Source organism: Mastacembelus armatus, chromosome 1 (assembly GCF_900324485.2).
Source record: "Mastacembelus armatus chromosome 1, fMasArm1.2, whole genome shotgun sequence".
Taxonomy (NCBI): domain Eukaryota; kingdom Metazoa; phylum Chordata; class Actinopteri; order Synbranchiformes; family Mastacembelidae; genus Mastacembelus; species Mastacembelus armatus.
Window position 1 is genome coordinate 6,652,787 of NC_046633.1, and position 27,042 is coordinate 6,679,828.

At 38.2% G+C, this 27,042-nt stretch overlaps 1 protein-coding gene across 1 annotated transcript; it reads right to left on the reverse strand.

Moving 5' to 3' along the window:
* Positions 1 to 17,846: 17,846 nt before the first annotated feature.
* On the reverse strand, positions 17,847 to 20,147 carry lsm6 (LSM6 homolog, U6 small nuclear RNA and mRNA degradation associated). Its single transcript, XM_026303655.1, has 4 exons — positions 20,025 to 20,147; positions 19,527 to 19,632; positions 19,335 to 19,448; positions 17,847 to 18,248 (listed from the first exon to the last, which is right to left on the reverse strand). The coding sequence occupies exons 2-4, from the start codon at positions 19,618 to 19,620 to the stop codon at positions 18,214 to 18,216; spliced, it is 243 nt and encodes an 80-aa protein (XP_026159440.1). The 5' UTR covers positions 19,621 to 19,632; positions 20,025 to 20,147; the 3' UTR covers positions 17,847 to 18,213.
* Between the last annotated feature and the right edge of the window lie 6,895 nt (positions 20,148 to 27,042).

The window sequence follows — 27,042 nt, forward strand, 5'->3', positions numbered from 1 at the left end:
GTTTCATCCATTACTTTTTAGATGTGTGTGTGTGTTTTTGACAATATTGTTTTACTTTCTTTTTCTAAAAGAGCTTAAGACACTATGCCTGTTGAGTGCTTGGTTGTGTTTTTTTGTGGGCTTCTTGGGCCAGCTAGTATTTATTTTATTTTATTTTATTTTCTTTTCTTTTCTTTTCTTTTCTTTTCTTTTCTTTTCTTTTCTTTTCTTTTCTTTTCTTTTCTTTTCTTTTCTTTTCTTTTCTTTTCTTTTCTTTTCTTTTCTTTTCTTTTCTTTTCTTTTCTGTAAGTATGTCCAAACATGTATGTTACCAAGTGCTGCCATTCAGATTTGGAATCTTGTTTACTTAATGTTTGAACAGATGATCTTTAGACTATTTTAATTACTCAAAGCTGAACAATTTCTTGTTTCAGAATTGTGAATAAAGTTTCAAACAATGTTGATCACAAATAGACCTGTACTTAAACTCTTGCCTCGTTTACATATATTTTCCTCCAATCATTCACCCCTACGACTGTTTGTGTTCGGACAACCATTTATAAATAGAAGCTTTTTTTTTTTAGTAAATACTCAGATATACCCAGTTCTAGTCGTTGCATATGTAATTAACTTAAAGTTGAGGGAGAAAATCTTTTTCCTAAAATCTTCCCAAATGTACTGTCTCATTTCTGACAGTAAAAGACTCTTCTGTACGGGCGCAGTGTCTATACTACTGTCATACTGTGTTCATGATCCTTCTCTGCTCAAGCTGCTCCTTGTACATGAAAGCCAACCTGTTTTATGTAAATAACAACAAGACAGTCTTCTGCGCACTGCACTGGGTGAGAATGCTGTGAGATCTTTGCAGCAATTTTCACGCTATCCCCTGCCAGCAAAGTGTGCCACAATACCAGCTGCAGCAGGAAGGCAACTTAGCCTCCAGCAAGACTAAAGTGTGCATCAGAGTAAAACAGTTGTTTACTTTGTTTGAACTATAGTATCTCACCCATGGGAGACTGTGTGCTTGAAGTTTTGCATCTTTCACTCTCAAGTTGTGACAAAGAGTCAGATGAATAACGCAGTCATTTTCTCTACCTTCTCCCCCTCCTTCTGGTGTTGTCTTCTTTTCTGCATCCCATCTATTTCTCTTGCTGCCCACCGCACCACCACCAACACTGCCACCCTTCTTCCCCTTTGCACTCAAATTATTCATCGTCTCTTTTAAAATTTCAGCAGGCACTAAATTGATGGTGACACACAAACTACATTATGTTTTTTTGCCCCCTTTTTTTATAAACTAACAGCACTGCTCATCTCTCTTTAATTGCGCAGCAGCTGGGGATGCAGATGTACACAGATGTGAGTGCAGGAGGGTGATATGAGAGGAGGGAAAGTGGGGATGGAAAAGACAGCAGAGCAGAGGATTGTGTAACTCAGTTAAAGTGATGAGGCAGAGGTCCTAGGTGACCCGGCTCAGACGTGAGTGTTGTCTGTGCGCTGATGTGGATACATGGGAGCAGGAGAGAAAGGCCTGGTACGCATTCTCTAGTTTTCCTACACCTTAAATTTAAGTCAAACAGCAACATCTGTGTGTTACTTGTACTTTCTGAATGTTCCCACAAAAAAAGTACAAAATCCATGCCCCCAGCTGTACAATCTAAATGATAAAGTTTATAAAACAACAAAAAAATACATATAGGATCATAGTATTATTGGTGCTGTTCCGTTTTAATAAGAATGTGCCAAAAATACATTTAAAAGCCTCTGATGCCTTAACGCTAAAAGAATTCGACGTTTTCATAGTTTCAATGGAAACTTGTAATAATTCATTCTGACATGTTTGTTTTTATTTAGTATTTTTATTATTTTATTTGTGTCTGTAATTTCCCACTCTGTAGGAAATTCTACATGTTTGCATGTCCTGCTGACCATCCTGTGAACTCTGTATCATAACAGTAAGTAATTAATTGGAGGTGTAACAACATCTACACTTTCCTTCATAATTAGTATGACCTGCACATGCTAAAATAAAATAAAATGAAATTGCATGTAATAAACTGAAAAAATTATTGTCTAATAGACCTATTTAAATCTTTTGGTGTTGTATTAAATTATCCACTTCTTAAATACTTTAATACTAATACTAATTGATAATTTGACATATTTTTTATTATGTGGTTGTTGCCCTGTTTCCCCACAAAAATGTATTAATTTTGGTTTGTAGTTAATCTCAAAAACAGAGTGTCACTCTGGAGATGTGTAAAGCAGAACAGAGGTGAGTGCAACAAAACTGTATTGATTGAAAAAAACAGCAGGATGTTGTTTTCATTCCAGATCAGGCTGAAGTGTCCCTGTTCTTGATCCAGTCCAGTTTTTTATCTTCACATGTCTTTAGTGAAGAGAAGCTCAGCAGGAGGAGCACTGTGTGTGTCTTTGTACACACATGCATGTTCGCAATTTCTCCTGCATTGTCTTTACAAATGCACATACAGATTATCATGATGAGGTTAAAATTGATATCAGATCATAAAAGGTCAGATTTTTACTCTTGTGGAAGTTAAAAACAGGGAGGGCATCAAAGCTGTGCAAAATATTTCAGATTTGTGTGCGTGTGCGTGCGTGTGTGTGTGTGTGTGTGTGTGTGTGTGTGTGTGTGTGTGTGTGTGTGTGTGTGTGTGTGTGTGTGTGTGTGCGTGTTTGTCACAGTACAGGGCTTCCTTTTCACCTTACTGTCGCTTCATCCTTTCTTCAACTTCTGCACCTCTCCAACAGAAAATAAATAAGTAATACATAATATCATCGTATGTGATTGAAGGAGCTCTGAAACGGAGGAGTGAAGAGCATCGCTAGATGAAGTGAAGTGTTGAAAAGAGTGATTATTTGTGCTTCACTGAGGTCTTATTTTTCAAAGTGCCACTAAAAGCATGAGAGACGTATGTCACTTTGCACTGAGAGGATGGAAGAGCTGAAGGGTGATTTGATAAGAGATGAAAGAAAGGTAGTGACTCCCCCCCCATTTTCTTTTTTTTTTTTCAGACCTTTGCTCAAAATCTTGATACTTCAAGTGGTTCCAATCATATTCTCCATGAAGCAGTGCGATATTTATGGCCGAGTGCCCACAGCCAAAGCTAATATTATGAGCTTCCTCAGTGCCATCCATATTGTTTTACCTCCAGTTGCCTGCGGTGAGGAATAAATAAAGTGCCTGCCGCTGTAGAGTGGCAGTGGCAGTCTCTGCTTTCAAAGCCCTCTTCTAGCAGGTTGCAGAGCAGGCCAGGATACAGAGAGGGGAGAGATGGGAAGAAAGGGGGCTGTCACTTTAGGTTGGGTAATTTTTGACGTGCACGTCAAGGCCTTGACAAGGGGAATGTGGCCAGCTTGTACATTAGAGCCGGGCTCACAAGGCAGCACAGCGCTGGGGACAGGTAGTAATGCAGTCCCGGAGAGTGCTGCTCATCTGCTCACACTATGTACTTGTCTGGTGCCACACAAGGATGCCCCCTGTCGCCCCGGCTCCACTCCCCCATCCCTCTGCAGAAATGACTTTAGTCAGTGAGGGAAGAATCCATTTACAATGTGTGCTTTATAACATCTCCTTGACAATGCAGTAGTGGATTAGAGACATTTGTGATGAATCTTTTATAAAGACTTTTTCCCCATCTTTCTTTTCCATGTGCACAGGCTTTCTGGGTCCTGGTGCGCCACATGCACATGTGTCTGTTCAGATGTCATCGCAGCAAGATAGGGAGAGGAGATAGCAATGGGTACTCTGAAAGAAAAAGGAAGAGGGAGAGTGACACGGAATCGTCAGAGTGGGGCATTAAAATTTATCTGCAAGTCACAATGGCAGCAATGATAGCAGCGTGAAACTTTCCTTTGAAAATGAACGTCACTTGTCCTCTCAGTCATCCACTTCCCTTACAACTAAGACAAGCGCTCTCTGTCCTCATCAATTCTTCACTGCCATTTTGACATTTACTTCATTCATTTGCATAACTGCTCCACATGTCTCTTGTTTCGTCTCAGTTTGAGTGCAGCATTCCCTTTTCCTCAACTTTAAAATGCTGCTTTAAAATTAATGCCAGCCCAAAGAAATATATAAATATATCCTAAAGTTGACAAGATGTTGTTCTACATTATTCCCTTTGAAAAGCGATTTTGTTCATACTTAAAGGTACTCGGATGCAGCGGGTGTGAAGGTGCAGGCACACACACCCAGGCTAACAAACACACACTTGGTTGTCTGGCCTCGCCAGCCCTCCTGTCAGTCTGTGCTGTGGTGTTAACATGGAAAGATGCGTAATGAATGTTACCAACTGAACAGTGTTTTTTTTTTATGCTCAGGCCTCCAGTGCTTAGTACAGTTCTCAGTGAAGAAGTTTCCTTCTATGAAAATGTAAGTTTGCTGGTGAGGTTGGTGGTTTTGGGGTATTTGTAGACACTTTTCCTAAAATGGACTGTGGCTATCACAAACTAACTAATTCAGTTTTAAACAAAAGTGAAGAAACAATGAAACTGAATAATTAATACTGTTTGTCATCAGAATGAATTAATTTCAACACTTTTTAATAATTCAAGATGGAAAAGGGTCAGCATGGCACAACGGGGGCTCTCTTCCTTGTAGTTTCTCCATATTTACTAAAGCAAAGGCTGGATAAATCCTTTTTTCTGCCTGAGTTGGTGTTGTCCAGTTTTCACAAAGCTACATCACAGATGTCTTTTCTTTTTCCCCGCTTCAAACCCACCTGTCTGCCCCCATTGTCCATTTGAAAGGGGAAGCAGCGGCAGAATCTGAGAGTGAGTCAATGCAAATGCTGCATGAAAAAATATTAAAAATTGATCACCTTTCCATTTGAATTCAAGGTAGGCATCACTCTCCATAAGCAGGCCTGTCTCTTTAAATCAGAGGAGCTGTCGCCTCTGTGACTGCCTGTTTACAAAATTTGAAGCTGAAAATGAGACCTACTCCCTGCGGACAAGCTCCTTGTATAAATATAAATAATGAATATTAGATAAATAATTTCTGCCCTTTAATAATGCACAACTTGACGAAATTCACTTATACTGTGAAACTGGAGAATCTAAAACGTAGTAGATAATGCAGTAGTACAATAGAGGTTAGAGTGTTGTGTGTGTCAGAGAGGAACAGGATGGGTTAGAGGGCCTCGCTGACCCTGCAATCAACTCAGTAAATTCATACAGTACAGTACAGGTGACAACTTATGGTAACAGTATGTTTGACAAAATAATTATTCAATAGTGTTTAATTAATGTATCCAGCTAAATGATGTGAAATCAAAAAGTATTTCCAGCCCTAAAAATGTAATCAGGGGAACTTCAGGTAAACTGGAGCCTGGTTACAGTTTCACTCCCTGGGGGAAACGCGGAGCTGGGAGTCAGGAGGGTCAATAGGCGAGGAGGGAGTGAACAGCTCGTCTGCTCTGCTACTGCTGCCTGGGTGTCTTCTGGAGAGAAAGAGGGTGGAGATTTAATAAATGGTTAATTATGAAAACCCTTGTGCCAAAGCTAAAACTGTAATTAGCCTTAATTGGCTAATTGGATCGAATTGGTGGATGGCATAAGCGTAATTGCCCTCTTTATTCAAAGCATTTAGTGCAGGATTGAGTATGTAGCTGTAGCAATGACAGTGAAGTCATTTTATAGCATTTTTAAAGTGCGTAACAACATAACCTGCTGTCAAGATGAGTTTGAACTAGTGTTTTTGGTCGATTTTTCTCTCAAACTCAAATGTCTGGTTCTCCTGCCCATTTTTTCTCAGCTTTTCAGCACTGTATTGACCATTGTGCTGCAGCCAAAAGACTAATAAAACCCTTGGTGAAGGAAGTTAGTCTTTTCCTCCAACCTGCTGATTCACACAGAGATGGATTGTGCAAAAAGCTTCCCTCCAGTCTGAGACACTCAACTAACACAGGAGTTTTCTCTCTCTCCTTTTCAACTCTCTTCTCTCTCTGACACACAAACACAAACTCATGCTGAGTCTTAGAGCAGCTCGGCTCAAGGTGCTCAGACTCTCTGCTAATAACACCATCTAGAATTCACGGCCCCCCCAAATAGGTTAATGTGTTTTTGCCCAGAGGGCCCTATCTACCTCAACAGCAGAACTCTCTCTGCACTTCCATTAAGCTAGAACACTGCCGCCTATTAGCTGCTTTGGTGTGTATGGGGCCAAAGTGAGAATGTGAGTGTGAGTCTGTACTGACACAGGTTTATTTGTGTGTGTGTGTGTGTGTGTGTGTGTGTGTGTGTGTGTGTGTGTGTGTGTGTGTGTGTGTGTGTGTGTGTGTGTGTGTGTGTGTGCGTGCGTGCGTGCGTGCGTGCGTGCGTGCGTGCGTGCGTGTGTGTGTGCGTGTGTGTGTGTGGACCACAGAGGTGCTCTGTAGTGCACTGAGGGTGTCACTACCTGGAGCTGCTCGGTGTGTTGTGTTGACTGTTGGAGGAGAACAATGTTATGGCCCCTGACAGCTTGTTAAAGACTCCATCATGTTGGAGCTGCTCCCACTGTGTTGTGTATTAGCACCCTGCAACACACTACACATATTTCAACACATTCACAGCAAAAGTAGTCCTGTTTGTTAACATTTTGACAGTAGGAAGTGGAAAAAAGCTGAAATTCTTTTTCTTTTAATCTTCTGTCACTTATCATGTACATTAAAATCATTTCTACTTCAGGTTTGTTAGATTTTTTTTTCATTAAAATAATGTTAAAAGACAGTATAAAGCATTAAAAATGTGACAAATAAGTTCAGTTTCTAAATACCATCCAATTCTAAATATCCATCACGAACCAAACTCATGGTGCACAAAATATTAAATAAATAAAAACAATGGCTGGGAAAGAGTAAAACACTTTAACTCCCTGGGAAATCTGAACTGCACTATTTTACTCTTTAAAATAAAGTTTTCAGTCAATTTAAAAGGGTTTTCTGTCAAACTACAGATTTAAAACTAAAACATGAGTTTCACATGAGTTAAACATCCCATTTCATATATATGGGACTTTTCCTACAGAATATTAGAGAACACTTACTAATCGTAATCATGGTGTCATTTGACATATCGAGAGTTTCAGAGAGGCTTCAAGTTCCAGGACAAACACTGATAAATGTTACTTACATCTTGAATGACACTGCTTTCAGAAACAAGTTTAACTGGACAGCATAATATAAAATTTAGCCTAGTGGCACATTTTTTTAAGTGAATGGTCAGACTGAATTTAATATCTGACCTTGTTGACAGGTGAGGATCAACATAGTGAACATTATTTGTATCACAATGTAGATTTAAGTGTCAGGTCCTGGTCACTGACCATACATGGATTTTACTTAAATATTTTTATATTTAACATCAATTCTATTGAAATCATACATTTCTATTGTATACAGATTCTGAACGTGTTTATCTTTTAGTAGCATTTATTGCTACAAAGCATTTTTAAAGTTTTAAAGATTTCTGGAAAAACATCATGATTTTTTTTCAGCTGAATAAAGTGGTCTTTTATATTAAAACGAATGCTTTGACCATTTCTGTGATGATCTGGTCTTTATTTTATTTTATTTTATTTTATCTTACAATGCTCAAACATCTTAAACAGTGTGGTGTTATTTCACTCCACACAGCAGGTAATGAATGTTTTGTGTCATCCTGACCCCTAGTGGACACCCAGACACCCACCACTCTCCCACGTATAGAACTATCACACTCAAACAAAAACAGTAAAAGGAAAACATCTATAAAACTTGTATAAATTTTGTAACAAAGAATAAATCATCTGTTGATTGCATTTCACAAGCAACACATGTCCTGAATTGTTTTCCAGAAAGTATTCAAGCTAAAACGCCTTAGGCCTTCAGCACTGCTCTGTGTCTATGAACATTTATTTGTATTTAAGTAGACTAAGGCATTATTCATAGTGTTTGATGCCAAAGTCAATAATGGCCTGTACAGAAATGTGAGTTAAATTGCTCTCAATTCTCTGAACTGCAGTTCAGTGCATCTGCCTTTGACAACAATAACTCAGACACTGAATATATATAAAAGCCTGAGGAGTCCTCAGAGATGCAGAGAATATCTTTGATGAATTCAATGACTGACTGGACTAGCCCGTATTGTCAAGGGTAAAATAGATCTGACCAACTTAGAGACAGCAGAACTAATTAAATGGATAAAAGATATATATGTCCTCCTCAGAGTATGTAAAATTAATACCAGACCAACGGACTTGCCTTTAAGCCACATTATCCACTCTGCAGCGCTGAGCTGCTGTGTGTGGTTTACGTACTCTATGCACATGCATTGCTGTTCTTAGAATGTTCTCTTTTTTTGTTTGTTTGTTTTTTTAATGTTTGAATTAATCTGCAGGCCAGGTTGTGCAAATTTTGCTCTTATATTACATATGCTGCCCACAAACATGGATAACATTGCAGAGTTTGGACAATGAACACCTGAGCAAAATAGAATCATGTCATTAAAACCTTTTAAATGTGTTCTTTGATGAGACTGCAACAAACACCTGTTAATTTTTGTTAAGCCTTGTGTGTGTCCAGTATTTCATGAGTTAAGTTCTTTTAACAAATAATGCTTGTGTAGTATGTGTTACAGTGCGTACAGTAGAGCAAAGCCCTTGTACTGTTAAAGAAAGGTTAAGTGTCCATTTGTGAAATAGTCAAGTACCCACAATAGCAGTAACACCTGTACACTGGAACTCAACACAGCAACCTCACTAATGAAGTTTTTAATGGTTACATTTTTTTCAATTTGTTCCACAGCTCAAACCCAGAGATTGTAAAGTAAAGGGAAAAAAACTGATAATAAAGTCATATATGCATACATGATACAAATAAATGGTAAATATTTTGCATTGTCTGTGATGGACTGGTGATCTGTCCAGGGTGTACCCCTGCCTTCCACCCGAGAGAGAGCTGGGATAGGCTCCAGCAGATCCCCGTGACCCTGAGCCAGGAAAAGCGGGTATAGAAGATGGATGGATGGATATTTTGCATTGTTACATATCTGTTACACACATATCTATACCAGACTGCATATACACATACATATACATACCTACCAACAAAATTATCCAAATTAAAAAAAGGCCTTTTATGAAGTAAAATCTTACAGTCCTTGTCTTGACACTTTGATTTAACAAGAAAGAAAGAAAACAGTAATGTTAGTCTTGTATTAAACAGCACTATGTTCAACACTTTCTGCTATTTTAACCACCCTTTACATTTACATGCTTCCTGAAGTGTAATTGCAATTAACACAGTCCACCTGTAGAGGGCACACCAGAGAGAAGTCACTGAGACAGCTCTCAAAGGAGGCACAGCCGTGCCAACGTTCCTGGCCTTGACCATGCACTTGGGAAGCCATCATTTATTTTTGGAGCCCTAGGCTGCATGGCAGCTGTGAGACTGATGGAGAGTGAGGAGATGGGAGGGTAAGGAGGGAGAAGAGATGCAAGGAGAAGGAGGGGAAACAGGGCAACTTATGCCAGCACCAGTGACACAAAAAGCATTGTCCTGATTTAATGGCTGTGAAGTCTTGCCTCCCCCTGGTTCAAGAAGCTGCTGATGCTTAATTAGAACGAACATTCATCCAAACACACACACACGAACACACAACAAATGTCACGTACACACACGCGCGCACACCTCAGTCCCAGACTTGCTAGGCTTTCTACCAGCCCTGAGCAAAGATGATTCAATTCAGCTCTGCCATCACAAAAGATGAGTTATGAAGACATAGGGGTTTCTGTTGTAGCACAGCACAACATATTCAGTCTTCTTCCAGTATGGAGGCTATAAAATTGTCACCAGGCTTTAATGCGAAGAGTTAAACCTCTGATGAGTCATCAAGTGTAAAATCAAATAGGCCCATGCTCTATGATTCATAACTGTACAGGGAGTTGTAAGCCAGTCTCTGTAATGACACAAGTGCAGCAAGGGAGAATTCATCCTCAAATATGCTTTTTATGTGGTCTGGTGTAACTGTCAGATGGAGGTGATGGCAGGTGTAACTGACTAAGTTGCTGTGATTTATGCCATTTGGAGATATATTATTTTACATTGTGACTAGTTAGAAACTGACTTTATTTTAATGGGAGAGCAGCGTTTTAGTTGTTAAAAAAAGGACACTCCATTATCTTTTTACTACAGGGATGATTGTGTTTAATCACACACATTTTGAATGTTTATATGTTATTTTATATATTCATGGAGGAACTATGTGTCTGTTAAATCACTGTCTAATCTATTAATTACAAAGTTTGATTTTTTTATTTCTTTCTGCAGCAAATCTAATCTCTTTTTAATGTTTAATCCAACATGTTTGACTGAATGACCTTGTTCATGATGTAGAATATTGATTGTCTTGTATTGATAATATGAGCCTCTCTGCAGCACATTGAGAGGCCGACAGAGAGAGAGAGCATTAATATGTATATGTATCTAGTGGTAGTATCTCTGTTCATATTCTTTTAGTCGAGGACCCAAATGAACACATGTCCCACTTGCATAGCTTTTTTTTTTAAGTGATCCTGCTCATTGTCTGCGTTAAACACAAAAGTCGGTGTGAAATGCTGTATGAATATTTTACTGTCTATTAACAGAGAAATAAGGATACAAGACAAACTCATGTACAAGTCCCACACAAATATAGGCCTATGCCAATGTGTTTCTTCAATGGATTTAGATTCAAATGTATTAAAATTCCCTTTTCCATTATCTGGAAATGCTTATTTCTTAATTATTCATTGCAAGGCCTTGAAGCACCCAGGTCTTTTAAATTTTTTATTTCTGCTCCGCGTCAAACACTAGATCTTGTAAAGGGGACCCAGTTTTGGGGTGTGGGAATTGCTGCAGGGCTAAGCTGACAGGATTTTCAGTCTCGAGGCACCTCTCGCTTTTTCATTACAGCAAAGCACAGGAACAAATCCAGGTCAATTAAAATAAGGAAGAAGAGGGCTGAGTAGCTGACTGTGAATGAAATCACCACCAAAATCTGCCACAAGAGGGCACAAGGGGCTTAGATATGAAACTGTAGAAAACAACTCTTTGAGAAATACTGTACACCAGCCGAGGGACTAATGATGGCCCAGATAACCACAACATAAGTTTACACATTTAATTTGAAGGTTATACGAGCTACTCCTAAGGAGGATATTACATCAATAAACTAAAATTGATGTAAGAATATGTTTAAAGTTGCAATTTGTAGGCTCAGTTAAAAGCAGTGCTCCTTCTCTTTGGCTCTTCATAAAAGTCTGTCAGATGTCTCCTCTTCCAGGTTTTACCTTTATATGTGTCTTCCATATAAAAGCTGCTTCTCCAATCATACTGGTGCCTTCTTCTTTGTGTGTGTGTGTTCGTGTGCGTGCGCGCGTGCGTGTGTGTGTGTGTGTGTGTGTGTGTGTGTGTGTGTGTGTGTGTGTGTGTGTGTGCGCGCGCGCGCGCGTGTGTGTGTGTGTGTGTGTGTGTGTGTGTGTGTGTGGAAGAGCATCTCCACTCTGCTTTCCATGATGGTCGTTAAAAACTCTCAAAGTGACACACCCACATAAAAAGCATCAGTGGCTAACCTGGGCAGTGTCACATTGAATTTAATGGCCTCCTGTTCTTGCACTGTGCTGTACAGGAAATCGTTTCTTCGTGTGAAAGGGGCTCTCACTCGTCTACCTTATAATATGTTGTGACGCAAATGTTCACATACATTCCCTATCTTTTTCTGTCTCAATCGGTGTGAAGAGAGGCCTAGCTGAGGTCCAGGAGTGAAAAGCTGTAGCTATTTTTATGACAGTGTCCTGGCTCCGTTATTGGCCCTAGTCCAGCATACATGGATGTGTATGTGTGCATTCATGCATGTATCTGTTTGTGATAGATTAGGTAGCTTTATGTGTGTTCCTGAGTATTAGATAGATGTGTGTGCAGTTGAATCTGTGAGACAGTAGCCTCCTTATGACCTCCCCAATAGCCAGAGATGGGCTCAAGTCATAATTCTTCAATCTGGCTTTACCCTTGAGCAATATCACAGGCACTCTGAGTGCAGCAAGTCAATCTACTGGCATTCTGGCCATAACGCCAGCAAGTCAATCTACTGGCATTCTGGCCATAACTGTGGACACACACTGAAACAAATCAAAAAATAAAGCTGTGCAGATATATTCAGCTTGTTTAATATCAGGTTGTCTGACTGGAAGCACTAGACTGGTTTACTAATTATCGCATAGGACACAAAGTTTGCAAGTTCAAACTAGTTTTCTGTTGGAGTACCCCAAGGTCCTATGCTTGGCTCACTTTTATTCTGGCTTTATATAAATAATATACTCATTGTTGGGTGGATGGTTTGATTTTACAGAAATATGCATCCTCACTCACAGAGCTGTTTCATAAATGCAAACTTATAGTGAATGCATATTAAATCAAGATAAAAAAATTCAGATAGTGTTGACATTGTGAAGGAAAAAGGGTTCATCATTGTGCTCTATACTCCAGAGTTTGACTCTTCAACGGTGTATGTGCTGCTGTAGTATATTTTTATTTTTAAGGCCACTTTAGACAAACTTACCTCACTGTTTGCAAACTTAGATCACAAGTGTTTTTGTATTGATCTCAGTTATTAGCCTGTTTGACCACTAGTACATTGTCATTTGGTTTTTAGTTATGTTTGGTATGTTTGATGATGTATTTTCCTGCTTTAACTTGTGATGCTAGTATCCGCGCCACATCACCCTTGACAAAGATGTTGCTAACCTCAGATTTGTTTTAAATTATTCCCTTGTAGTTCACACATTCAAACATCCCGACAGTCTTCAAAACTTATAACCATGATCCATTAAAAGACAATTCCAGTTTATTACAACATGGATTATATTTACATGGTTTTAACCATCATCATTTCTTTTGGTTTTAATACTTTAATGCTATTGTATTACCAAAGTAATCAGCACAATCTTATCAGTAAGACATAAAATAAACCCTAAATACCAGGAGCAGAACAGAATTAGACTGAACCATAAACAACTGCAGACCCAAAAGCCATGGACTATAGTATTCCAGGGCAAAGGTTCATGTCTTGACTCCTGACTGCCGTGCAAACATTTCCACTTCCTCTACATTTCATCCAGTGACACACTAGCTGCCTGTGGCCGTTAGTCTGAAAGGAAACAACAACAAAAGACTCTTGCAATACTATTATTACCATTTCTGGGTGCTTGCCAGCAACACTCCGGATTACCTTGCATGGCAGACAAATTGGCAATCGGACCGCCAGCATAATGGAGGCTAATTGCCTGAGTGCAGGGTTAGTTTGTATTTCATGCAAATCTCATGTGTATAGTAGTGGGACTTGGCTGACAAACAGGACAAGCAATAGCCATTCTGAAGCAAAAATGAGATTGAAAATGATTCTTTGACATGGGCTGTTTAACTCAAATTCACTAATTATTGCTCACAAGCACTGATGACCTCATTCATAAATATACTATTTAATACAATATGGTCCTACGACAGCCACTAATATAATAAGTTCTTTAAAACCGTAAATAACATGGAAGCATTTATTTAGAACTGTTTGTTTTTTGCCCAGTTGTGATTTGTTTTGGAACAAATTTGCAAAAACTAAAAATACATTTCATTGTACAAAAAAATAATAATAATTGCGCACATTTTGGATTGAACCTAAGGACATCGGTACATTAAACAGTTCCCAAACTAGTGGCACACTGCTTATGATAAGATAACAACTGTGTTTGTATCTTGTGAAGCAAGTCCTAAATCTTGTAAAGCATATTAGTAACTTTTCTGGTTTTTCAATACTGACTATTAAAAGGAAAAACATTTTTGAGTATTTTGCTCAAAATGCAAAAATGTATTAAGAAGTTGTTGTTTTTTTTTAGCTGTAGTCCTCTTAGTGAAACTATCTAATAATTAAATGTTTAATCTTTGTGACTAGCCTGGCAAGTCTAGCCTGGTATGCCATTTCTTTCTTATTGTTCAAAGCTTATAGAATAATCTTCATCAGTGTTCATTTGTCATGTAATATATCTACCATTGTTGTATTTTTGTATTTTTTTTCTCAATACTTTGAAGACTTTTGTCCATGTTCGAGCAGTATTTGATCAAATAGTGTCGTCTGAAGTTTGTTTTACTAACCTCACAAGAGCTTTTAATAATATTGCATGGTCTTCAGTCTGACTTGAGCCTCAGTATCAACACTGTCAGAAAGCGCATAAACATCACCATCATCATTAAAACAGAAAGGAAATAATCCACAACAAACATTAGAAAAAAAAAAATATATATATATATATATATATTTTTTTTTTTTTATATTTTGGAATATGGAAGTTGGTAGAGAATGTCACATTTTACTCCCCCCAACCCCCGATGCCTCATCTCCTTTGCTTAGATGGTTTGATAGAATTTATAAAGACAGACTAATGACATAAATATACCAAGAAAACAACTATTGTTCTGTTAAGAAGAACAGTGACAAAGTACTTTGAATTTACGTTTACCCAATGTATTGTTCACATAAGTGGTGCATGTCATGCTCAATAATACAATATGGATAACGTGTCATAGGATTTGAAATGTTTCTAAAATAGACTGTGTTGTTGTGGAACACCTGGAGAGCCTTTTGGGGATCAAGGACTCACATGGACTGTGTTACTGTACCATGTAAGACTTTCCATGCCTGCTATCAGTAAGTGTATTATTGTTTATAGCATTAGATCCTGTACAACATCATGAATATATAGTAGCTGCTTTGTGAACGTAACAGTATTGTTCTCTGGCTTCCTGAAGGGTACCTAGTTAAAGGCTCCCTCAACGTTACCATCTGCATTTGTAGCCAAGATAAATCACGGAAGCTGCTGCCCATGCTGGGAATAGCATTTTCAAGATAAGAAGGTCAAGGGTCACATTTTTGGCCAAGGTTAACTGTCCTCAGGGCTAAATAAAGAACCTAGGGTTGCAAAGCAGCACAAGCTAACACAGGCCCTCATGTTCAATTAGGATCAAAATGACCATCAAACTTGAACTTGGATTTAGGTTACTGAAAGACAATGAAGTCCAGCAGGGAATCTTCTACAACAAATTGCCAGTAAGGAACAATAACACAATGCTTCATCCTGACAGATCTGAAGAGAATTAGACATAATTGATTAATGAATGGATAGAAAAACAAGCAACTTTCACTGCTATTGCTATTACAAACAATATTCTGCTATTGTTACGCTGTTTCCAAGGTGTTTGTTTATTCTGCACTAACCTAACAAGACCTCTGACACAGCCAGTGGAATGTGAGAGCAGACACAGTGTGGGAGGCCATCAGCATCATTTACATCCTAAACATATTGCAGCCTGTCAGGCAGAGGTTACAGCTGGTCAAGTTCAGACAGACAGCACAGATTCCCAAAATAAATAGTTACTTATATCTGTGCATACAGGCAGTGGATACAATGGCAGTATAATGTAATGCAAGAAACCTGTCCTTTGTTTCTGAGAGGTACTAATTGAGCCTAATTGTCATGTAATTGGAGGTGGTTTTGTGTTGCATTTAAGTTGTTTCTTTCAGTTTGACTCCTCCATACATTCACCCCATGATTTCTTCTCTAACCAATAATGCGTTCATTTAACATGAGGTGATTTACCTTGACACTGGTGAATATGTGCAACAGGAAACAAAGAGGGAGAAAAAAAATAACTTGAATGTGCCCAATGTGTAGTAGTCTGTCCGCCAACTCTAGCAGGAGCCATTCATATGAAAAGCTTCAAATTGAATAGATTTACATACAAGACAGAAATGTGTCCTTGTCCAAACGAGAACATGGTACAGCCAAATATTAAAACAACACCAATATTCAGGCCGTCCTTGTCATCCTTTGATCCCTTGTGAGAAGGCTGGACAGTCATGCTGCAGTGATCAGTCAGGGTCAAAGTTGTACTCCACTGTCCCTCCCTTCCTCTTGTGACTTTACTGTAGTTTTGTAGATCTGGCAGCTGGTGGTGCTGTAAGACTTGAGTCTCCTCTTGGTTTTTTCCTACTACATAACAAGGCTGTCACCTATTCTATCCTCCTTTGTCCTCTCCCCTCCATCACTCACCTCCATACGTCAACACTGAGCCACTGCAGCATCCTCTGCCAGACCCTGAGCCTTTCTGCTTTGATGGCATGAGCAGTGACCAGTGCCCTGTGTGAACTAACACAGACAAGGGGGAAAGGAATCCTAAAATAAAGCTATGTGAAATAAAATGAACTGGGTTCTTCACATTCACAAGGCACATCATATCAATGATCCAAAGGAAGAAAGGTGGGTTTGGTAAGGAGTTGTGATGCTAAAATCAATACTCACATGCTGACACGCATACAGTATTTTGTAAAAACGCACATGGTTCAGTAGTATGATCTCTGCTACTAGGTCATTTGTGTGAATGGTATTAATTGGGTTCCCAGTGAGGCCACACAGCCAGCGGCTCAGTTATGATTCCAGTGAGTAAATATTTGCCTGTGCTAACCCTCACTAGGTTCCATAATGATTCTTTGTGTGTTGCACTGTGTACAATGCATTTCTGTGTACACATCACTCAGTGCCTATATATACCTGTGTGTGTGTGTGTGTGTGTCTGTGTTGCAGCTCAATCCCCCCAACATTCCCTCTCTACAGCTGCAGCTTGGTAGTTTGATCAATAACGCGTCCTTCATCCTCAAGTCAGGCCTGACCTTGGCAGCCTTTTGTCTCCTTCCAGGGGCCAGAGTGCGCATGTACAGGTTGGAAAACAAGGCTCTCAGAAATCCACCCTTGAAAGGAAAAGAATTCCCCTCACTGCCTCCACACTACAGCATTCTCATTAAGAGCTTAATGAATCATATATTTATAGCGTTTTTATCTTAGCATAATGAGGTGATAACACTTTTGAACTCATTTTCTAAATTACCACAGGCCACACTGAAATGGAATAAACTTCCAATTCCTTGCATATGCTGCTGCATCCATTTTCACAGGGCAACATCAGTGGGGACGGCAGAGCTAATCTAAACCTGACCTGACTTGTGAACAAAGAGCATCTACATTAAGTCACAGATGACAAAAGGTAAGATGTGTTCTGAAACATTCAAAAGCACTAGAACATGAAGGACTGCTGCAGAAGGTGGTGGGAGTTGATCAGATAGATCTGTTTATATGTTAATGTAGCTTGACATAGCCTGCAGATGGCACAATTTATGGATTAGTCCTGCAGTCACACTTTTGTTTTATTCAGTAATGGATATTTGAATGACCAGCAAGTGAAACATTTTCTTGCGCAGGTACATACTGAACCTGTCCATAATGATGCATTAAAACAAGCAACAAGTTACTTTTGTATGCATAGGTATTCCATCATGCAGTCATATATTCTGTGATTTACTTGACTGGATACCGATGCAAGTACATTACTGGATTGAAGCGAACACTCCATCAGGAAAAAAAAAGCTATCAAGAGGAAGTCTTCATATTGAACTGTAGGAATACTTTTAGGAACATTACTCATGTCCAATTTGAAAACAAGAAAATCAGAGATAAAAGCTAAGGCTCAAAATGATCTTTCATTTAAAAATGTAGTTTTTATGTGGAACATTACTGAGCTGTACAAACAGCCGTTCATTAAATTATTTGTAATGAGTACGTTTGTATAAGGTCCATTCAGTAATGGGTTTCTGCAGGCTTGTTGTATCAAGATCAATTTAAAAATTAGCACATTAGTACTTACAAGTTACAAAATTATGTTCTAATCCTTTTTAAGCCTTGTGGTAAAACAGTAGTAGATTTGCTTGCTCTTTGTGTGCTCCAGGGATAAACTAAGAGTGGAATGATTAGCAAAAGACAACACCAATCTTTATTTTACTACTGGCACACGAGAAGCCTGATAGACATTATTCAAGAATTAAATTACAAGATATTACAATATGAACTAAAGCACACAAAACTGCTAACCTTTTTTAAAATTAGGCATGTTTTAAAAGAAAGAAAATTGGTTTATATAGTTTCCCTTGTGATATTAATGCCAAAATATGTAAATAACGTTCAAAAATTAGGCATAAATCAAAACTCAGAATTTATTTTAACTTTACAAAAACAAACATTCTTAATGACTTCAGGCTTTATAGAACAAAAAAAACACATGACAGATTTCCACATCTTATACTGGAAAAAAAATAAACAAAACAAATTGAGCTTCGCTATACTTTCCTCTTCTGGGTGCTGATGTAAAGGACTGTTGAGAGAAAAAAATAAAATTTTGTTTTAATGAATATCATTTAGACCAATTAGATTTTATACACATAATTTCCAGAATCTTTGCAGATCTCATATGGAACTGAGAGTTGACTTGTTAATACAATGATCTTTATAGCTTACTCCTTATGCTTGGTGTTCTTTAGAGTCACCACTCCCCCCCCAGCACTTCCCCTAGTTGACCACAAATAAAGTCTGTGGTAAACGCTGACCCACTGAAGCAAATCTTATTATAAAAAACAAGCTGTTACATTTCTCTTCCTAGAACTAAAATGGTAAACTTTTTTATGCTGGTTAGTTATCATGAGATTCTCCGTAAGCCTCCATGGTTTATACTGCAGGTATGTAAAGGTTTGACTTTTATTTTTAGCTAAATCTACTTTTATCAATATACTAATTTTGACCTAAAAATATTACACTAGATGAAATACATGAATTGAGTCAAAAAGATCTGGACAGTGATGAATATAAAAAGTAAATGTTATGAATGAAGTAAAGTTCAAAAAAGATTCTTCAAGGAAAGGTTCTCACTATTAATGTGAATACATACTAAAGTAAAAATGAGTAAGAGAGCTTTCCACTATATTCCAGGGCAAGGTTTGTGCTTTTTCTGTGACAAATCAAATTGTTCAATGCTACAAAGGTCTATATTAATACTTAATGTGTGAACTAGTAAAGGATACATCACCATAATCAACACTTTTGCTCAAAGAATACATGGCCTTAATTTAGCAAACTGTGTTTGTAGACTGAATTAAAGACCAGATAACATTCAGTCATTGCAATTTGCCAATTTAAAGTTATGACTGTCAGAGAGGATTTTCCTGTGTATGCAAGCCTGCACGATAGTGGTAGGTAGGTTGTTCCTGGTGAAATATACACAACTTTATTTTAATTATGGCAACATGAATCATTACAGTCCTTTCTCTAGTTATACAATGTCTCCCAATATTTTGCACAGAAATGACATAATTTTAGAGACAAACAGTGGATTTGTGAGACAATAAAATACTAAGAAGATGAGTGAAAGGTATCAATGTATACCATTTGGAGATATAAATCTTACCATTATTTCCTCTTAGAAAAGCATCTCCATACTTGTTCTTGAGCTGCCCATTGACATACTCTTCTGTCTGCTCAATGGCAATGTTCATGTAACCATCCAGACAGGCCAGGACACCTAAAAACACACCACACATGCGCAGTCGTGAACAGAAATCTTTCAGATATTACAGTAACAAGCGGATGGGATATTTACCTCTGTAATCCACACCAGAGTTCAGTTTCACCACCACGGGTCTCCCAATGATCTGCTTTAGAAAGTCACTCGGGGTCTGCTTTCTTAGACTCATTCTGACCGTGATCTAAAAGGGATAAACAGCAGCGGCTACATTAGCATCACACCAGCTAACTAGCATCATACCAGTTGAATAACTTCTTTTCTCATTAAGTTAATAGGTGTTTTGGCATGGTAGGTAGAGACGCGCAGCTAGTGGCTTTTCAACTAGAATAATCCTTAATTGAGCAAAAAATACCAACACCGTGCATAAACTTCACTGCTAGCTGCTAGCTAATTAGCCTTGCTACCGTGCTAGCTGCCAAATCTTAAATCAAATATTTGCGCACTTAATAATATGAAAGGGGCTATTATCCTTGTCAGTGCATGTTTTTAATCGAAGCGAACAAACCTGCACATTGGGACAAAAAACGTACTTTCGTGTGTGTTAGCAGGAGCTATAACTTTAGTAGCATTTACCTGATAAACGTTCTTCAAACGATTGTATTCGGCATGGACTGGAGATCAACCAATCAGAAGCGTGCACTGTACGGCGGCTGAGAGTGGACAAACAACTAAACAGCGCTTTGGTGTCTCTAAAACTGATCAGAGAGAATATTTTGAAGGGGCATAATGTAATAGCATGTAATGAATTATTGCATTCAAGACACATTTTTATCAACCAGTAAGGATTTTGCAACGCAATGGCATTGCATCTATGCAGATAGCCATAGATTTGTGTACATATCACATGCTATTAGACAGTTAAGAGTTTATTATTCAATTTAAAATGAAACATGAGACAGTAAGATTATACTGAGTCTTTGCTTCTGGTGAATTCTTCTTGTAATTATTACTATTATTATTCTTATTGTTGTTGTTGTTGTCATTATGTTATTATACTTTTCTGCACCAAATCCACTAAAAATACCAAGAATATATCATATCATAGTTCTTCACTGTGAGGTCTGATCTTATGAAATGTGTTGATAAAAGGATGTGGTGTGATGTGTTCATATCAGATATAAATGTGAGATAAATTATATAAATAAATCATTAAGGAAACAATACCATAACAGACTTTTAGTAATAGAAGTACTTTTCTTTTCAAAACAACAATAAAATCAAAACAAAATTTAAAAAATATATGCTACAAAAAGTAAGACAAAATTGATATTGTGATAGTTAACGTAGTATTAATTTAGATTTTTTTTAAATCAATAAAATCATGAAACAAATGTTTCGTCTTTTTGCCTATAAAGTCCTATAAAAGTAATGTATAGTTTCATGTTGTAACAGAATTCTGTGGCTTGTTATTTTAAATAGACATATGGAAATACCCTGTGAAAAGTTAATAAAAGCTGCCATGTTATGCAGAGCTTTTACAGAACAGCTTCCATAGATCCATGCTTAAATGTGAGGATCTGATGATTTTCTTTGTCGTATATGAAAGTAATATCAGCTGTTTTAAAAAGCAAAAGATCTGAATGCATCATAAACCACTACTTAGTACTTCTTGTCAGAGAAAGGAAAGAGATATGTGAATAATCATATTTTAATAAAACTACTAGAAATATGTCAATATTTGTCTTCTTGATGGATTTGTCGTGACAGGAGAAATACATTATATTTTAATTTCATCAGCTAATAACCACCATTAATTGATAGAGGTTTATTAATTCTCATTTGTAGGATTGTGTGCTTCTAATTTTAACATAAATCATAATAATATTGCCATAAAAGTGTAGCTCTTAGGTAGGTGCTCTGTGTTTGATATTAATAAGGGAGTATAGTGACTTTATTGCACTCTAGTTTATATGTATATGTTTTTTTATCTCTAATGGAATTCTTATTGTTTTATAATATTCTTAAAATTACATCTGCTTTGAAATGTATAGAAGATACATTTTAAATCAATTACAGCTTTGCTGTGGCTCTTATTTTTTGTGAGTCTAAGTGAAATTAAGAAGGCTGGAACTTTCAGATCGTGAATTTATTATGTTGTGGTTATGCTGTGTTGTGAAGGATAAGACAATGTCTACCATGTGATAAAACTCTGGCTGCTCGGTGCATGACCCAAACACTATATAGCTTGGAGGATACATGAAAAATGGTGTAACGGGGGGGGGAAATAGGGACAAAGTGGTGAGGTGAAAGATAACACAGGATAGAGGGAGGATGTGCCAGTATGTGTTAACAGAGACAGAGAGGTTGAGAGAAAAAGGGAGAGAGGGGGATTGTGAGAGGTGGAATCATAAAGTACTTCTTGTGTGTCTAGACAGGTTGCTTGTTAGCAGGGCATGGCTAGCCCTGTAGAGGCTAGAGGTTAATTTGGTATCTGCTGCTGTGTTAAACTAAGGTCAGTACTACAAGTCCTTAAGTCATAAACAAGAGTGGTTAAGAGCCATGTATACACCTAGGCACCGGTTAATGAATATTCAATGAAGAGTTTTTTTTCCCCTTTGTCCCCTGTTCCCTTTGTTGTTGCTTGCTTTGAAGGAAATTTTAGAAAGAAAAAACCCACCGTTTATCAGTGTGGCCTTCAAAAATGACCTCTGTGCACTTACATTTACTTGTCCTGTGTTATCATAATACATGGCCTTAGTTGTAACAAAAAGTTGCTTTTTGCTATTTTGAATGTGGCACAATTATTATGCAGGTCTGTCCCTGAGTGCACTAATTGTAACTATCCAGAAGTTGTTTGCCTGAGATGATAAAACCAATAATGTAATAATAGTGTGATCATTATTTTAGATCATAAATTTGGTGGTTAAAGTTAAAGGCTATATAAATGCTACTTTAATATGCTTGGTAAGTTAACAGGCAATTCAAATGCAAACTTTGAGTTCTGCCAGACATGATATTTTGGTATCCAAAAGAAGTCATGTTGCTCATAACCTGCAGAAACTTAATCAACAAAGGATAATAATACAGCTAAAATCAGGATTAAATGTAAACATTGAAACTGTGATCGAAAATCTGCACCAATATCACATCGCATTTTACCATGGATCACATGTCAATGATGGCCACACATTTTATTGCATAAACAATGTTTAGAATTGAAATGTAAAGGAGTATAGTAGCAGTTTAATACATAAGCACTTGAAGACAGTGTTTTTGCTTCTATTCTGTGATCAGTCTGATGGTCACCACTCAGCATTTGAAGATGAAGATTTAATATTTACTTTAAAAAATCCTTATTGAATTATTTTTTGTAATGCAGTTGTTTCTCATGAGAGGTTTTACTTTCACTGTTCATTTTTTACCAGATTTCTCTGAGCTACTTCATTTTTTGTCTGTAAGACACTATACTATTTTATAGTATATCAGCATTCTTACTGTTGCTGCGACTAGCAGCTGGAGAAGTAGTTTCAGCTGTTGTACTATTAATAGGAGTGGTATTAACAATAACATTATTACCAATGCCACTGTAACTAGGGCTACAGTTTTTATTATTGATTTATGTGCTACTTTGTCTTGATTGTTTTGTTTAACAATCTGAAAGTAGTGAAAAATGCTTGGATGTGTTCAGAATCTGGCCATTATTTGGGTTGACCAGTAGTCCAAACCCCCAAAATACTTACATTACTATCATATATAGTTATGAAATGCATAAATGCTCACATTTGGAAAGCGGTAATCAGCAAATCTTTGCCTGTTGTGGTTAATTGTTTGTCTTGTATAATCTATTGTATTTTATTGCAGATGTATAATTTTCAGAATAATAAGTGATTTATTGGTAATTCCTTTTCTTTCAACTGGCCAGGCTCTGTAGGGGTCTGCGGATGGAGCCAAATTTCCTAAATTCTATTTTTTTTTAAAAAAACATCTAAAATATCAATGTCTGGACAAGTAGTGAGTGATTTTTCTGCAAAAATACTCAGACCATCCTGTATAACAGTGCACAACAATAGCACAACAGCAGTGCTGTCAATTGAGAGACAAATCCTGTCTCCATCTCCAGACCCTTTAACCTCGAGGGGTGGACTAGTGAAATAGAAAGATTATGATGACAGGGATGCTATTGTAGGTGGGAAATGGGGGACTGGACCAAGAGAGGACACAGACTTGAGGTGAGTGGGAATTATAAGGAGGGGGTTCATCCCTCTTGTATCCTAAAGCAATATGCAGGATGGGGGTAGAGGTGGGGTCTGTGGTGCAGGATGCGGAGAAAGTCTAGACTGCATTGACCCTTCTCAAGCCAGGTTTTCTCTTCAGGTCAAGCTTGATATGGAGAAGATAATGGAAAAGCTTGGGGGAGTTTTCAAATAAAAAAACAGATTGGTGTCCCTGTTCTTGCTTCTATGTAATCCCTAACTATAGGGAGGTAATAGCTTGGAAGAGATGGGAATCCTTTCTTCCATCAAGAAAGGGGCCAGGAAACCTCAGCTGCGTGACTTGAAGCTTGTATCTTTAGCCTTTGTAGCACTGAGGGTTATTTTAAATGGCTGACTTGTTCATAGTTCTTGTGACTCTTTCCATGCCTGAGCTCTGTTCATTTAACTGTACAAAACAGCAAAGCACTTCAAAAAAGGTGCTTAGACCTTCACATCCACCCTAAGTACTCTAAAGCCCATTGTCATAACTTGTAACTGTACAGTAAAGAATGAAAATTTATAATTATATAATTATACAAGTGTCCCAGTACTTTGAGTTTTGCTTTTTATTATTTTTGTGTCAATGACACATTGCTCAACTTTCACTTAATGACTTAGTTGTGAGCACTGACAGTTGACTGGTTGGCTGGCCTGAGGCCACATGCTGGGAGAAGGGGGTGGCATGAGGCAGGCAAGGAGGGATGTAATCACTCCCTGTAATTTGGAAGAAATCCACTGAGCTGCTCACAGTCAAAATGAAAGCCCTCTTCTTGTTCCCTCTATCTATAAGCACCAAGCTCCACTGCTTGCAAAAGCCTGAAAAGACAGGTTCAGAGAACCATTTCAGCCTGGTTGGTGTCCCCCAGGGGTTAGTCCTGGGACCTCCTCAAATCAACTACAGTCCTCAAAGCATGTTCTTTCCCCAAGGAGTAGTACTGCAGAGAAACAGTCAGACTGCCCACCATGTGCTGTATCGCCCAGGCACAGCCAGCCAGCACATAACTCTCCCGAGATTCTCCTTAGTGGAACAGGAGCTCAGTGGAGCTTATGCTGAAGATTCTCCTTGTATCTGACTGTCTGTCTGTCTGTCTGACACTGTCCCATGTCACCTTATCCTCTCCCACTTCCCTTTGATATCTCAATCTGAGCTGGGGAGGAAATGCATTTTAAAGCTCCACAGCCAGAGTCCTTTTTTGTCACATTAGGGAAGAAAAAAGAGTGTTATCAAATACATAAAATAAACTATGAGGCTATCAACAATATGACAAGCTTGTGTGAATAGGTTTGCCTTGAAGCATCCCGTCATAAAAAATAATTATGTGCACAGTAACTAATAATTACACTTTGTTAACCTGAGCATACTTTATTGTCTAAATGACAGTCAATTTCACAGGAAAATCTGGCTCAAACCATGAGCAGATCTCCCAGTTTGATCACTTTGTCACACAACACTATCCTACCAAGTTGTCAAAGAGACACTGTAGTGGTTTTGCTTGATAGATGGTGAATGGTGCTTATACAAGGAGCCACTCCAGTGCGCCCATAAATATGCATCATGACATTTGGAACAAAGCCGCTCGTCCTCTCTTTCCTGATGAGCTCTGCCTGCATACTATAACATATTGCCATACTGTCACACCTTGTGTTTCATAGCCAATCTCTCTGTTCATCAACTTGGCAGATAACCTCTAGATGCTGACAGATGATATGGAGGATGGCATTAAGGCCCTATTGTATGCAAAACCAGGAAGCAATTTTCCAACAGTGATGCTTATACAACTAATTAATAATTAATCCTTATTGTTTTATGATATATGATGTATGGTTATATGAATATTTTAAAAGAAGATTAGAAGGTATTTTCATGATTGTGCTTTGCTGACAGTTTGGAAACTGTTAATCAAATTTTCCTATAGATCAACAACAGGTCAGAGATGAGAACATGTTCTCACATCTACAGACCATAGTAAGGCAAGAGCAGAAGAATGCTCCCTGTTCTCACTATAGCATTGAGAACATAGCTGGCCTCTTTCTCCAAACACCTCATTGCTTTAGAAAGGAATAAATATCCAAGACAGCCAGGAGCAGTTCCTTTCAAATCCCACACACATGCATATCTCTCTCTCTCCTCCATGTCTCTCTCTCACTCTCTCTCTCTGTCATTTGACCAGCAGTGCTTCCTGCCACTGAGGACCTGTGACTCAACAGCCAGAATACAGCAATGTTCTCTTGCCCACCCTCTTGAATATTCATAGAAATAAGAGGAGTCAAGCTCAGACCCATCCATCTTGTATCCATCTACAATTATATAAAAAAGAAGTGTGTATGTGTGTGTTGGGAGGGGGGGGGGTACAAGCTAGTATTCGATATCTAAACGGGTGCTCTGGGAAAGGGGGTGTTGGGGAGCTGTTTTACACTAATTTCTTTATCCCTTTCACAGGAGTGCCATGTTACAAGAGAATTCCTGAGGCGAGCCAATGGCCCGATAAATCTGCCGGAGACTCTCTCTCAATTTGTCTCCATGGAATGTCAGCTGGCAAGCACCCAGACACTGAGAACCTCTTTGCACAATGCGCCAATCTAACAGACGAGATCCCATGTTGGAGCTACAGTACAAAGACTGGCATGGATAAATTGCCACGTGCGTTATCTAGGTCTCTTTATGTCTAACTGTCTGAGGTCTTTCTCCCCACATGGCCTCCAAAGGCCACTTCCTCCCAGACCTGGTGGTTAACCTAAACGGCTGACTGGGTGACATTGACAAAATGCAGGTGTCACCAAAGAGGAACCCGTGATATGACACAGATGCTGTGTCAACTCATCTTACTCCATATGAACCGCAATGTGAACAAAAATTGTCCTGTTTGGTGTCGTTCATCACTGTGTGGCACAGTCTCCCACATAGCTCGGTCCAGGTGGTGGAATGGCAGAGTGGGAGAACAGACCATGTTTGTGTGAAGATGCAACAACTATCTCTCTTTTTTCTTTTTTCTTTTTTTCTTTCTCTCTCATTCCCTCCCTCCCTCCAACCATTCCCTCCCCCTTTAAACTAACTGCTCTAGCACTCTATGTAAAAGTTGCAGGTTAGCAAACAAGATGCTGTCCCACCTGTACCTCTAGAAGAGTCATGAGTCATGAATGAATTTCTGCATTTATTTATACACGGTATTTGCATGAAAAAATATATAGATATACACAGATGAATAGGATTACAGAGCTGTTCTTTCCTAATCAATAATAATCTAATGATCTGATGTTATGCGTAAGTTTTTCTATCTACAAGGTTTTATTTTTACTATTTGAATTACCTTACAGAATAGTATCACATATATACTATCCAAAAATATCTTTGTTTTGTAAAACATATCAAATGATGCAGGACAAAAAAAGAAAAACAA

Excerpts from the sequence above, each read along its gene's own strand:
- lsm6 (XM_026303655.1), bottom strand. The coding sequence starts at position 19,620 with ATGAGTCTAAGAAAGCAGACCCCGAGTGACTTTCTAAAGCAGATCATT. Across the intron at positions 19,449-19,526 it reads CTCTGGTGTGGATTACAGAG|GTGTCCTGGCCTGTCTGGAT; the intron begins GTAAATATCCCA and ends GTGTGTTTTTAG. Across the intron at positions 18,249-19,334 it reads TTTTCTAAGAGGAAATAATG|TCCTTTACATCAGCACCCAG; the intron begins GTAAGATTTATA and ends TTCTCTCAACAG.